This window comes from Aethalodelphis obliquidens, unplaced genomic scaffold, assembly GCF_003676395.1.
Source record: "Aethalodelphis obliquidens isolate GAN/ISIS:26980383/991018 unplaced genomic scaffold, ASM367639v1 scaffold27, whole genome shotgun sequence".
In the NCBI taxonomy this organism is placed as follows: domain Eukaryota; kingdom Metazoa; phylum Chordata; class Mammalia; order Artiodactyla; family Delphinidae; genus Aethalodelphis; species Aethalodelphis obliquidens.
Genome location: NW_020837971.1, coordinates 22686819 through 22702052, shown reverse-complemented (window position 1 = coordinate 22702052; position 15234 = coordinate 22686819). Strand labels below are relative to the sequence as shown.

The window sequence follows — 15234 nt, the reverse complement described above, 5'->3', positions numbered from 1 at the left end:
CCCGAGGGAGTTGATGTACACAGGGTGGTGGCCATGAACAGGATGCTGCTTGGAAGTTTCTACTCTGTGGGAAAATCCCTAGCCCCCAGGGTTATCCTTTCTATCCTGCAAGCCAGTTCTCCTCCTTGCTCTCCCAAATCCACCTGCCAGGCCTCTGCTCCTGAACGGGCTCTGCCCGGGCCAGGGAAACAGGTCAGCCCCCGGTCCCACCCACATCACCGACCCCCTGCCTCCTGGGACCCAGGAGGCCACGTCCACTGCTGCCCTCCGCCCCCACCGGCCCCCCGCCCCCAGTCTCCTTAGTGGGTGACTTCCCAACTCCAAGTCCTCTAAGTAGCGGGGGTCCCAGCACCCACGGCTCAGACCTCCTCCCTCCCTCCCTCCCCGGGCTCACCCATCTTCACCACCGTAAATCCACGGGAAGCCACGGGCGCTCTCGCCAGGCCTTCACTGCCAACTCGTCCTGAATGCTACGGCCACACACACAGCTGCCCTGCCCCCCGCCACTCAGCTGTGCCCCGGCCTCTCAAACCCAAGTGTCCAAAGTCAAAGTCCCAGCCCTCCTGCAGTCACCACTTCTGCATCCCAGCAGAAACGCCTCCGTCTGCTTGCTCGGCCAGACTGGGATGCCACCCTGGTTCCACCTTCTCCCACAAACCCCTGCAACGGATCCAGACTCCAACCACTTCCCCCGACTGCGTGGGGCCCAAGCACACCACCCTGCCGCCGGGTTGCTCGGCACGCTTCCAGGGGCCCGCATCCCTCTCCGAGTCAGAGTAATGTCCTCAAATTAGGCTCTGCATCCCCACCAGCCTCTGCTGGGATGACGTGGGAGGGGACGAGGGGAAGACTCGGAGGAAGGGGAGAAGCTCTGACCCGAGGACCACAGAGGAGGTCAGGCCACGTCTGAAAAGTATGCCATCCCACTTCTACTCAAGAGAACAGCTCTGCTGGATCAAAGCCTCAGAGAAGTACAGGAGGAAAAGAAAACCACTTGGCTTCACACAAAACCCACTGATTCCACTGTGAGGTCTTTTCACAGTAAAGGGACATGGGCAGCGGGCGTGCTGCCCCGTGAAGAGCAAAGACAACTGGGCAGAGTTAAGACCAGGGCAGACTCGTGCCCACCGCCCGTGACCCGGAGGAGATTCCGGCCCCGCTCACCGTGGTGCCGCCCCGAGTGACTGACTGCTGACACGGGGCAGGGTCGTCACCACCACTGCCCTGCGCTTCAAATCCACGTGAAAGACCGCTCACTCACTGCTTCCTTAAACCATTTCCAGCTATTTTAAAACGCAGCCTATATTTACGCCAGGTAAAGCCTTCCCAGTTTAGATACAGACTAGCCCTAAATGTTAGAGGAAAATTTATCCGAAGGGTTTAATCTGCAAGAGGTGAGCTAAATGTATGTACCCAACTTACAGAAAACAGGACCTGGGAGAGGTCCTCTGGCCTCTGTGGGCAGATGTGAATAACCTGCTACCTGGGGGGGGGGGGGGCAGGGCAGAAGCAGACCCCCATTAATAACAAACACATCGCCCTCACCATCCTTGGAGGTCCCGGGGAGCTGGGTAATTAGTGAAGTCCCGGGTAGGCAGGTGGGCGGGTGGCAGGTGGGGCTGCCTAGAGTAGCAGAGAGTCTGGGGGGTGGGGGGGGGGGGGCACAACCAGGAGGGGACACCCGAGGGGTCCAGGAAGCCTGCCCAGACCCCTGCCCAGACTCACTCGGCAGGACTGACACCCGGGCACAGGCGTGGCCTCACAGGGAGGTGGGGACACACCTGACATCACACGCTTCCCGGCACCTGAGCCCTGCGCGCCCCGGGCAGCGGTGCGACACTGGACAGTACACACCGACCTGTACATCATCCCACGAGGTCGCGATGGACACGAATAAGGACTGCGGTGTGCAGGGAAGGCTGCCTGGTGGGTGTGCGGGTTGAGCTTGGGAAAGCGGAAGCAACTGGGGAGAGGTAGACACAGGCAGCGGACAGAGCACCGACGGCTGAGGCCGGTCCAGGGAAAACACAACGGCATCCATTCCAGCCACAGCTCTGAGGTCAAACAATTCTGCTTTCATGCACAAGGCAAAAGGGGAAAAGCTACTGTGGCATTTCTTTCAAAAACATCCTGCAAAATCACAACCTCTGCTTTAGGAAGTAGTGCTAAATTAAAATACATATTTGAAAAACCTCTTGTTTTCTCCCTCAAAATAGGTTGAATGGGTTCACACTCCACAAATCTAGATGAAGCTAAAAACTCTTCAAACTCCAAAGTTCTAGATATTTACAAACATATTAAAATCTATTTTGTATGAAATTTGGCTTTGGATTACAAAATCCTTTATTGTATAATGACGAAATGGAATTTTAAATTGTTTTGTTTCAAAACAGAAAAAGATTTGTATCTACTCTGGCCATGCCACGCCCACATTATCAGTCACTAAAAATAGGCACAAGGAGTTTTTCTTCTGGAGTTTGCATAATTCGCAGGATCTGTCATTTTCAAGGCAATATTTTCCTCCACTGGTTCTAAGAACTGCAATAGCTAAGAAAGTAATTCTCTCGTGGGGAAGTCACCCGAATCCATCGTGTACCCTCTGGGCCTCACACACCAACTCGCGTGTCTGGGGAGTAATTCGTCCAAATAACCCTCAACGGTGCAAAGAAACAGCACCTTTGGAAGGTTCCCTCTTCCCTGCTCCATCCCGTCTTCGGACCACAGTGCTGTTACTTCTGAAAGCATGAAATGCCTTTAAATGGAGCTCTTTTATCAGTTTGTACTTATCATAAACCTCATTGCATGTTATTACATTCCTCCATCTTCCTGTAATTGAGACTCTAACTTGAAATAAACCAATCCTCCTTTCAACTAAGAATGGACTCTAAAGGCCTGTGGGTCCCGGGACTTGTGACTAATATTGCCACCCGGCTGCCCCCACTCGCAGGAAGAAAAAAAGGAAAATCTGTTTCTGGAAAACAGCTGGACTCTCTGGCCTGCAGACTACCCGGGAGCCCGGTGGCAGCTCTCCATGAGGAAGCCCCCTAGAAGGAGCCCCCTCTGCTACCCAGAGAGCCAAGCTCCCCCAGGAGGTACCACAGCAGAAAGCCCGCTGCAAAACTTCAAAGGTGACCATGAACAACATCTTGGGAAATGTGGCTCTGACCATTCACATGTCAAACTATTTGGAAAGCTGAATGCACTACCATCACTGGATAAGGACCAAAGATCAAAAACAGGAGGTTTCCTTACTGCATCTCTCCTCGTTTCTACCCGAGCAGGTGCACACGTGAAGGTTCCCATTGCCATTCTCCTTCAAGCCTCCACTGCCGGGCAGCCCTGTTCAGCAGAAGCTTCCAAGGTTACAAGCAGGTTGAGACACTGAGACATCGAGCAGGGCTAGGGTACGCTAGCCTTAATTCCAAATAACCAGCCGCAGGCAGAAATACACAGGTAGTTCTCAGGCTTAGGGTCTGTCTACTCCTCAACATGTAGAGCCAAGTCAAGCCCACTGCCAAGGCCAGAAGGGCTAAGTTTTTTGTTGTTTTTTTGCGGTACACGGGCCTCTCACTGTTGTGGCCTCTCCCGTTGCGGAGCGCAGGCTCCGGACGCGCAAGCTCAGCGGCCATGGCTCACGGGCCCAGCCGCTCCGCGGCATGCGGGATCTTCCCGGACCGGGGCACGAACCCATGTCCCCTGCATCGGCAGGCTCTCAACCACTGCGCCACGCCACCAAGGAAGCCCAGGGCTAAGTTTTTATACCACAGAGACCCACGAGTCCCCAGTCTCACGTTGCTGGCCGCTTTCCTAGGAGGACAAAGACAGCAGACACCCGAGATGACGGATCTCTCCAGGCCGCAGATTCTGCCTGCACGGACCTCCGCGTACCGTCCCGTGATAACTTGCTGCTGAGATGGGGACGGGGCCTCCCAGATCGCAGTCTGGGCTGTCTGAGAAGAAAGCTAAAATAAGTTCTCTGTGCTCCCAGGAATCATCTCTAACCGTCTGAAACATGAGTAAAGTCAACAAAGTAAGGGTGGCTTCAGGGCATCCACAGCGCTTTGACCCCTAACGCTACAGTCAGACTCGGCAAGAATTAGAGAGGTGGAGGCCCACACACGTCTAGAGCTGTGAGGTGGGGGACCTCTCTGTCTTGGTGCCTCGCCATTGCCTCAGCTGGCCTTGGACGTCGTCTTCCTGACCAGTCCTACCCCTGCTCTCTCCCAGACCAGAACGCAGATGACCTAGCCGGCAGACCCACAGCCATGCCCCAAACCGGACACCCCAGACTTTGGCAGGAGGATGGAAGGAGGGCAGGGCATTCCTACGAGCCTAGAAAGAAGGACCCACGCAGTAAAGAATGCAGCTGCATCGAAACTGCAAAACACCTGGAAACAGGGCAAATGTCTACTGATAGGTGGATGGATAAACCCACTGTGATGGAGTCACACGAAGGAACACTACTCAGCAATAAAAGGGAACGAGTTCTTGCTACAACACAGACGCACCTCAAAATAACGATGCTGAGTCAGAGAGGCCAGACAAAATAAATCAGTCGCCTTTATGTAACATTCTAGAAAATGCAAACTCATCTATTGTATCAGTTTTGGGTTACAAATAAATTTTAGCAATGTGAGATCAGTGAGTAGTGGGGATGGGCTGTATCTAGTTTACTGGTGCCTTGGTGTCCTCCTCTATAAAATGGGCAGAGCTTATACCCACTTCAAAGGCTGTTGTGAAGATGCCACGAGTTAATCTACAGAACCACCAGCAAGAGCCCCTGACACACACGTGCACAGTGTACTTTATTACTGTCGCTGTCCTTTGTGTCACCGTCATCTGGTCTCTGCACCTCCTCTGTCCATAGAGCACATGCTATGCATGGCTATCTACTGCCTGCAGCTCCCACTATCTGTGGACAGTGCAAGGACCAGGCCAGGTACGACTCCACCACGTCCTGTGACATCAGGGGCGTCCTAGAGAGATTGAATCTGAGCTGAGAACACTGGGTTTAGATCCCTATTACTTATCTCAAATAACACACCAACTGCTTTTTGCCTGTAGTGCACTTTGTCCAAATTTAACTTCGACATTGATTGTCACTGCTTAAAAGCACGAAGCTTCAAGAAACAATGCCTGTTACCTTACACTTCAATACTCAAAGAGCCAGCGTTCTCAGCAATTTATCAATACTTAATATTTTAGAGGACAAGTTGAGTTGTCTTGAGAAGCTCTTGCCTTGCGGATATACTGGTCGTCACCAAAATAAAGGGCACCAAGATCTCCTGAGTGGCCATCAGATCTTCTCCCAACTCTAATGAACGGAAACAATGGCAAGAAATAGCTTCTGGGTTTGAGTCGGGGAACGATGGCAGAGATGAACTTGCAACTCGAAAACGAATGGGAGCCTGATTAGTTATCAGCTGTTAAATGACTGTTGGGTCATAATCCTTCCAGTTTGAGTCCTGAAGATTAGAAACTGCCCACCTTACAAACACTGGGCTTCCAACAGGTATCGGCAGAATTCTGACATTCAGCTTCACCTTTCGGCTGAACCTCCCAAGGAGCCAACGATTCACCTCTGACCCTCCTCCTGAAACTCAACTACTGTGTGGGGATGAGAGATACTGAAGAGGAAACCCTGAAAGCCAAAGTCGGGAGATCCAGTCCCAGAAAGGACGGACACAGCACTTCTACCAGCAGAGGAAGTCTGCAAGGGGCGGAGAGAAGGGCAGCCTGCGGGCCTCAGGACACGAGGAAGAGCCCAGCGGTAAGGGCCTGGGCTTCTTTATCACCCCCAGGACAGCACGTGGCAGGAGTGTCCAGCCAGGAACCACTCACAGGCTCAGTCAACAACAGCGCCAAGACAAAACTCTAATTCAAAAAGATACATGCACCCCTATGCTCACAGCAGCACTATTTACAATAGCCAAGACGTGGAAGCAACCGAAATGTCCATCAACAGGTGAATGGATAAAGAAGATGTGGTACATACATACAATGGAATATTACTCAGCCATAAAATAGAATGAAATAATGCCATTTGCAGCAACATGGATGGACCTAGAGATTGTCATACTAAGTGAAGTACGTCAGAAAAACACAAATATCATAAGATATCGCTTATATGTGGAATCGAAAATATGATACAAATGAACTTATCCATGAAACAGAAACAGACCCCACAGACACAGAGAACAGACTTGTGGCTGCCAAGAGGGAGGGGGGTGGGGGAAGGAAGGATTGGAAGTTTGGGATTAGCAGATGCAAACTATGACATATAGGATGCATAAACAACAAGGTCCTACTGTATAGTACAGGGAACTCTATTCAATATCCTGGAACAAACCATAATGGAGGGCTTCCCTCGTGGCACAGTGGTTAAGAATCCACCTGCCAATGCAGGAGACACGGGTTCGAGCCCTGGTCCAGGAAGAGCCCACAGGTCACGGAGCAAGTAAGCCCGTGCGCCACAACTATGGAGCCTGCGCTCTAGAGCCCGTGAGTCACAACTACTGAGCCTGCGCGCCTAGAGCCGTGCTCCACAACAAGAGAAGCCACGGCAATGAGAAGCCCCCGCACCGCAAGGAAGAGCAGCCCCCACTCGCTGCAACTAGAGAAAGCCTGTGCGCAGCAACGAAGACCCAACGCAGCGGAAAATAAACGAATAAATAAATAAATTTATTTTTAAAAAACCATAATGGAAAAGAATATGAAAAAGAATATATTTATATTTTTTTAAAAAGAAAAGCTCCAAGAAAGCCTGTTCCCACCACTAAAGAACCTAGAAAAGGATGCCCAAAAGAACCAGAACCTTTTCTTTTTTTTTTTCCTTTTTTTTTTTTTTTGCGGTACACAGGCCTCTCACTGCTGTGGCCTCTCCCGTTGCGGAGCACAGGCTCCGGACGCGCAGGCTCAGCAGGCCCAGCCGCTCCGCGGCATGTGGGATCTTCCCGGACCGGGGTACGAACCCGCGTCCCCTGCATCGGCGGGGGACTCTCAACCACTGCGCCACCAGGGAAGCCCCAGACCAGAACCTTTACAATGACACCCACACTACTCCAACCCCAGGCCAGAGGAGAACTGCTCCCACCCACCCCCGTTTCAGCAGGAGGCAGGAGCCAACTGCCCTCCCCTCCCCGCCCTGGCTTGGAGGAAGCAGGCGACCCTACTCAGATCCTCTGCCTGATGCCAGCCGGCCGGGTAGGGGTTGATCTTCTACCTCCCACCTGGAGGAAGCAGACACCCAGCTCCCCTGCAGGGGCAGTGCCAGCTTTGCCTCCAGCCCTGCCCGCGTCAGGAGGGGAACAGGAGGTGAGAGGAGGGGCCAACTGGCATTTCTTCCCCCTCCCCCATCTTCCGGGCCAGCAGGGTCCGGTGGGAACTGCATTCCACCCCACAGTGAGAAGGCCGAGCACCTGCACCTGCTCTCGGGGGCCCAGGGGTGCAGTGCTGTGGGAAGGCGTCAGTGGGGCTAAGGAGCTGGACTCACACCCATGAGTGGTGAGGGGTGTGGTCACCAGGGGGCATCCAGGGCCCTGAGGCAGCAGACATCCACCCTGCAAGGCCCTTGTCTGCACATCAACAGGGAAGCTCCCCGCCAAGAAGGTTACACAGGATCCAGTCACCCAGTGCAAACCCAGGATGCCCGGGACACGAGTGAAACCCACCTGTCGTACCAAGAACAAGGATAACTGCAGCTCATGAGAAAAGACAGTCGAGAGATGCAGCCCTGGGAGGACCTCAGAGCAGCTGTCATAAACATGCTTCCACGAGAATCACAAACACTCTTGAAAAAAAAAAAGCAAGCTGAAGAGCTACATCTCCCCGTGACTCCAAAGCAGGGAGAAACTGATTATTTCTCTTCCTTCAATCTTAGTGACTTTTAGATTCTTTCCATCAGAGAATAATGCGCTAAGATAAGATCCCAACATATCTGGACCCAACAGAGCGAATCAGACATTTATTGGGATCCTGCCACGGGTGAGGTCACACTGGCTGAGCAGGGTCACGGCGACGCCTCACGAGCCTTGCTCTCTGGTTCAACCCAGCGATGGGGAGAGGCACAGGCAACATCACCAGCTCAGGGCCAGAGGGGTTAAATACCCAAAATGAGACAGAAATAAAACAATATGGGTGCTCCAAAGAACACGAGGGTGCCCTCAGTACGGTGTAGATAGCAGACACACAGTGAACAGGGGGAGATGAGGGAGGGGAAACAGAGAAGCAGAAATAGAAGTGTCGGGGGAGCGTGTTGATTCAGAAGCCAAAATACACGAGGATGCCGAGAAAGGAAGGAAAGAAAGCACAACGCCAAAGTGCACGAGAGTCTCTTAAAGATCTGTTCATGGTGAGCTGACGCAAGGACCGGAACAGCGGTGTGGCACACTGTGATTTTCTGTCCTTGAAAAGAGGACGGCAGAGGCCATTCCATATTTAGTTAGATTCTGAGAATGCTTTGGCTTAAACGATACTGTAAATGGGAAGGAATGACTGATCAATGCAACTGGGCAGAGAAATGGTTTCTACCCTTGGCCAAACCCTGTCTTGCTAAATCAGTTAAAATAACTGCAACAGGGCTTCCCTGGTGGCGCAGTGGTTGAGAATCCGCCTGCCGATGCAGGGGACACGGGTTCGTGCCCTGGTCCGGGAAGATCCCACATGCCGCGGAGCGGCTGGGTCCGTGAGTCATGGCCGCTGAGCCTGTGCGTCCGGAGCCTGTGCTCCGCAGTGGGAGAGGCCACAATAGTGAGAGGCCCGCGTACCGCAAAAAAAATTTAAATTTAAAAATAAAAATAAAAATAAAAATAACTGCAACAATAACTAGCCCTCCTCTGACTGCATCTCAAGGGCAATAGGGCCACTGAGAGTGGCGGCCTCCTGTTGTCCACACTGCTGGGGGCAGGACCACCTCTGCTGGCCATGGCGGGAAGGCGCTCACCAGAAGCTGGGCCCTTGGCGGGGCCACTGCAGGGACGCCAAGCTTGGAGATGCAATGCTCTGACCCACGTCAAACGCTAAAAGTTCTCCAGTGAGAACAAAACAAGCAACCAAAACATGGGGCCAGAGGACAGCGAAGCCGGGGTCCCAGGGGGCTGCAGTCCTGAGGGAAACACTCAGAAGCCTCTTTGGGACAAGGAGTGGGAAATCGGACCCCATGACCCCAAATCAAGCGGGCCTCTTGACGTGCTGTGAACCCTGCTGCCATCCGATCCCCATCCCCAATTCACCGCCCCTGGATCCGTGATTCCCATGGTGGGCTCACCTACGTCCAGGCGCTGGGCGCCCTGACCGGACACTGTGTAACAAGCCTGTGGTGACAGTAACCACTTCTCTAATTAGCCTCCAAATGGTCCCTCTTGGACCCTCTTATTTTGTGATGCAGCATCTTTCTGACACTCCAGGGGACCAGGTTCCACCCAACTCACAGATCCAACAGAACATGAGTTTTGTTTTGTTTTAACGAATTTATTTACTTTTATTTATTTTATTTTTGGCTGCGTTGGGTCTGCGATGCTGCACGCGGCTTTCTCTAGTTGCAGAGAGCAGGGGCTACGCTTTGTTGCGGTGCGTGGGCTTCTCACCGCGGTGGCTTCTCTTGTTGCAGAGCACGGGCTCTAGGCGCGCGGGCTTCAGTAGTTGTGGCTCGCAGGCTTCGGTAGTTGTGGCACGCAGGCTTAGTTGCTCCGTGGCATGTGGGATCTTCCCAGACCAGGGGAAGAACCTGTGTCCCCTGTATTGGCAGGCGGATTCTTAACCACTGCGCCACCAGGGAAGCCCCCAGAACATGAGTTCTTAATGGAGTCTTGCTACTAAAGTGTGTTCCGTGTATGCAGACCAAGGTGGCCCCAGCGCCTAGTCAGACCTGGTACCAACCACATGGGTGCTAACGAGGAACTTACAGAATGAGTAGAAAAAAGTCAGGGAAGTGAGAACAAATCTACTAATGGTTTCAATCAAACACATTATTTAATGTGCTCAGGTAAGCAGAGTCTAACTTTGGTCCAATGTGTTCCCTTTACTGCAGGGGCTCATCAAGGGTGCAAAGGGGCTCCACCCTGCCCCCTAGAGGCTGGCACTGCCTTGGAGGAGATGCACATTTCAGATGGCCAATGGCAATGGCCTGAGCGTGGAGCCCACCCTGCCCCCCAACTCTGTCTGGCCAGGTCTAAGGGTGCAGTGTGCAGCCACAGAATAATACAAACTGGCTTTAAAAAGTTGAAGACTTCCTCATCCCTGGGGAAGCCCCATCACAAGAGGTGTCATGGTGACACAGGGAAGAAACAGGGGCACACTCACGTGGGGAGAGTCCAGGTCAAGGAAGGGTTCTGGGGCTGAAAAGGTTTTGGAAATCCACTCCCCACCCCAGGGCAATCTTTGGGGCCACTCTTTAGTCACTACACCTATTGATCCCTCTGGGGACCGGGGCAGCCACAGACGCAGCTCCCACCCTCGGAGGTCAGCGAGAGAAGCCCTGCGCAATGCCTTCCACACCAGCAGACCCCACTGCTTAAACTGCGTTGATAATTAGATTTCAAGCCCCAAACAGGATTAACTGTGAAACGAGGCTTCATTTCAATGTTGTGTCCATGCCGAGAGGTGCCTGGCCAGACCGTCAGAACCCACAGGCTCACGTCTTTGCATTTGACTGATCTGACCAGAAGAAGGACAGGAGGTGTAGGCTGGTCAGGTGCTCCAAGAAGTGGGGTCTCAGGGTGCTCAGGGGTGTTTCTTGCCTTTTTCAGACGTGTCTCTCTGACACTGTGAAGGCTCGCCAGAAACACACACAGTCCCCACCCTCCAGGCATCTGAGGGCCACTCAGAAGGGCTCAGGGTCACAGCTGAAGGGAAAGTAGCACACAGGAGCAGAGCCAGCACGACAGCATCACCCAGACCCACGCCGCAGGGGTCTTCCCTGCGCACCATGCCGTCCACGCAGAGACGAGACAAAGCCCCCGGTAGCCAGCACCTGCGCGCCAGGCCTCGGACACCAAAGAGGTGGCGCTGTAATCAGCCACGAAGCGCGTGTGTTCACTATAATTCGTTCTCCTGGGAGACTGAGCGCTTCCGCGACCTCTGTTCACCTCTGCTGGGAGAAGAGGGTAAAGCCCCCTGTTTCACAAACAGCAGCCTGTCTGAAGGCACAAGCTGTTCACCACGAGGGCCATGAAAGTTCGAGAAAGTTCGAGAAGTCTCACTGACTAAGAATGTCACACCCCAGGAAAAAATCAACTGTCCTGACCACCATCTGGAGAGAAACACGGAGAGTTCACATGTGCACTTTTTGAACTTGGAACAGGTTATGTACAATGTTATTCAGCCTCTAAGATAAGGCTGACTCTTCAGGAAGCATCTGCTGAATGAACCCAGTGAACACAAAGGATTAACAACCCTTCTTTTCTGCTCTGTGGACAGTAAAGGAAACCCCGAGGGGAGTAATAGGTCAGCAGGTAGGCAACAGAAAGGAAGAGGTGGAGAAATGAGATGCGAAAGGGAGAGGGAGGCAAGATGGACGTGGACAGAGCCACAGCCTTCACACCAGCACCGCGGGCCCCAATTCCCCAGCCCTGTCAGCCACTTGGTCTGTGGTTCCCCTCTGTTAGGGGGTAAATTCAAACAGCACCATGTTAAAGCCCTAACATCCGGGACCTCAGAATGCAATTGTGCTTGAAGACAGGATCTTTAAAGATGTAATTAAGGTAAAATGAGGTCTTCACAGGGGCCCTGATCCCATATATGACTGGCGTCCTTATAAGAAGACACAGAAACACATCATGTGAGGACACAGGGAGAAGATGGCCATCCACACACCCAGGATAGAGAATTCTTACCAGCCCTGCCCACACCTGGAGTTTGGACTTCCGGCCTCCAGGATTGTGAGCCAGAATGTGGTATTTGTTACAGCGGCCGAGCTGACTGATACACTCTCCAGTAGGAGCAAAGGCTCCCCCGCAGGCGCCTCTGCTGGAAGACTATTCCAGCCTCAGTTCTCTAACTGCCATCTCAGACCCACCAATAGCAACATAAGAATCCAGCCCCCGGCCGGCTGGGATGAGAGAGAAGGTCCATCCCCAGAGCGGCCACCTCAGGAAGCAGTGAGGCAGGAGGGGCCCGCACCTGCCCTAGACCTTCATGATGTATGTGCCCCCAGTTGCAGCGCTAAAAGTAGGAAGACCCCCAAACACAGGGTTGGAAAACAGTCTGAGTATGGCCCTCTACCCTGGTTCTGTTCTGGCCCAGCTCTAAAACTACCAGCTGCCAACTCTTGAGGGCCCATCTCAGAATAACCTGGGAGCAGACCACCACCCACTTTACAGAAAGCAAGGGGGCTGGAGTGAGTGAGCAGCACGGCAGGCGGCAAAGAGGGGGGTCTGCAGGGCCCGGACCCACCCTCTCGAGATCTCCCACCCACACCTACCTCAGCTCAAAGATGGGAAAGGGGGGAAGCCACCGAGCAGGTGGAGGCTCCCTGCAGAAACCCTGAAAGGAAGCGCCTCGTGAGATGCCTCTGCCTGCATTTCTGATGCAATAAGATGCACTTACCGAGCTCCCCTTAATCAACAGTGAACACACCTGTCCCTTGCAAAGAAACCAAACAGAGCTTACCTGTCGGGGGTTTTCTGGGGCTCTGGGTGTCTGGTGGCCGCCTGGCTGGACCGAGAGGACCCAAGTGAGAAGCGGCAGCCGGTCACGGTCACGGTCACGGTCACGGGGTCGTCGCTCCCCGCAGCCCCCTCCTCGGGCTCAGCATAGTGCCCAACTCCAAAGCTGAAAGGCAAAGAGGCCGTCACTGAATGTGCTGAAGTTGCACAAGTGTGAACTGTATGCCCTGCGCCCAGGAATACTTTTTAAAAGGCCTCCAGAAGTTGTTTTTCTCAAGAAGACCGTCTAAAAGACAGACTCTTTTTGAAAGAAGTCCACAAGAGGCAGGTTTCTAGATGCCCCGTCAACTGACTGCAGGGACAAATGCCCACAGACGCCAGAAGAGCCACGCGAAGCCACTGGTCCCAGGTCACTGCCCTCGAGCTTCCCCTCCCACCCTCCCCTTACCCCCCGAAGCATGCGGGTAAGGAACGGGCAAGGCCTCCACCCACTTGCAAGGCCAAGTTTACCTGTCAGGCATGCTTGGGGCCCAGATCACAGCCCACGTCCTTCCCAGGTCCTCCCAGGCTGCAGCCCTCACACCACCCCACAGGGACTGTCCTCATCTCAGACCAGGTTCCGGCCCACGGTTCTGGAAGGCTCTGCACGTGGCCCCTGCATGTTCCAAGGGAGGGAGTTTGAATCCTGCCTATTTCCTTCGATCCAAGGATCCAACTGCTATTTCTGGGGGCCGAGGCAGTGTTCTAGGGGTGGAGGAGACGGTGGGGGACCAAGATGAAAGTTCGCCCTGCTGCAGGGGAGTGTCTGCTCACCTAGGCACCGCCACAGGGCAGAGGGGAGACAGCCCGCCACCCGGAGGATTTTAGCGCACGGCCCTGGAACACCGCCGAGCCTCCCCAAGTCCAAATGAAACGCGCTCACTCGAGGACTTAGCAGGGAAATCGGCACAGAGCAAATGCTCCGTGGACGGGAGTCCTGAGCACCGCTGTGCCTGTTTATCTGAGATGGTCACTGCTTGTGACACGGTGTCCTTGGGTGGAGAACACATCACTCAGGGAAGTTAAACTAACTTACCCTGATCATTCAACAAGTGGAAGCAAAACCTGCCCTGCCTCCGACCTGACATGGAAGACGTCACGGGTCCAGAAAGTAGAAAACCACTGCGGAAGGTCCTGCTGGGCACACCGGCTAAGAATCAGGCGTGGGAGCCAGAGAGCCTGGGCCGCCTCCTGACCTCACCCCGTCTCAGCAGGTGACCTGTGGGTGGATCACCAACTCCCTAAGCCTCAGGGTCCCCGGCTGCAAAATCCACACCAAGATAGTATCTCCCTCCAGGGCTTTTATGAGGATGAGGGCATGCACGTAAAGACTTAGGATCCAACACACGGCAAATGTGAGACAAATGCTAGTTACTGTGCCTAGGACATGTCACACAAGGCTCCCACTGTCAGGTGCTGAACACGTCAGCTACCTGCAAGCTGTAAAGGCTGCCGATGTTTAGAGGTGATGCTGACCTTTCAGGGTCAAAAGGGGAGACACCTGACACAAGATTATTTGACTGCGTACAAGCAAAGGCATTGAAGGAAAGGTCCTCCAAGAATTTGTAAGTCTGGAAAGTGTTACAATGTTTATGTCGAGTGGAACATCTCTAAATTCGAGTAGCTAAGTTGACCACAAGTTTTACAAAAAAAAAAAAGGAAAAAGGCACATGGTCACAGAGGCGTGAGGGTCTTTGAACGACAACGAGCTGGTGTGTCCGGCAAGGTCACCAGGTCACAAAACGACAGTGTATCATATATGCCTGTCATCACCTCTAACCATCTCGTTCTGAGAGGTCTCCCTCGTCTCCAGAGAACCAGCCTTTGCCTGGAGGCCCATCCAAATACCCCAGGACCACCTGCAAATGCATCTTTCAGGCCTACGCCTTCCAACTGACAACATACATTTGCGAGATTTACTTTTTATGATGGGCAACATAAGTTAATCCACAATTAAAGAAAAATGACATATAGTCACCTGTCAAGCTGCTCACCACTTCAACCATTTTTGTCTATTTTTAAGAAAGTGGATGTCGCACTTTACAGCAGACAAAAACAAGACAACATGATTCTTGAACCTGATGAACTGAAAAGAGTTACTAAGATATAGCACCTCATCAGGAACAAACCTCTAGGGGCTGTTTCCACGGCCCCATCCGGCACCCACAGCTGGGACCTCCACCTCCCACACCCCCCGCCAAGCACAGCCCCAGAGGCGTCCTGCGGGGACCTGGCCGGCTGCACCCACGCCCACAGAAGTGATGGAACTCTCTGGGCGCTGATCGCTGCTCTGGCAAAACAGCACTTCTCACGCAGCTTCACAGGCAGACACGACATAAAGTTGAAATCTTAAAGAATATAGGAACTTGGGCAAAAAAGAAACGTCTTAACTTACTTTGAAAATATTTCAGGAACAAAGGACCTCTTGATGTCTGCTGAGTGGCTCTGATATCTTCCAGAAATTCCTGAGTTAATATAAAGTTTTCCTTCTGTCTAGCTTTCTCACACTAAATATTTAGAGTCATAACAGGGACTATTTAGACACTCAACAAACCCCAAGTTTCATGATGAGGCTATTCGGCCTGTTTGGAAT

At 53.0% G+C, this 15234-nt stretch overlaps 1 protein-coding gene across 5 annotated transcripts in view; it reads right to left on the bottom strand.

The window, feature by feature from the left end:
* GRB10 (growth factor receptor bound protein 10) overlaps positions 1–15234 on the bottom strand; it is a 196450-nt gene that overhangs the window by 149565 nt on the left and 31651 nt on the right. For 4 of the 5 annotated variants that reach the window (XM_027124121.1, XM_027124122.1, XM_027124123.1 and 1 more), the window contains exon 2: positions 12607–12768. Coding sequence is in view for 2 of the 5 variants with exons in the window: in XM_027124125.1 (XP_026979926.1) it covers positions 12607–12768 (162 nt within the window). In the remaining 3 variants the exon portion in view is untranslated. Of the gene's footprint in view, positions 1–12606; positions 12769–13112; positions 13240–15234 lie in introns of those variants that run through there. The other variant, XM_027124126.1, reaches the window with a different exon arrangement.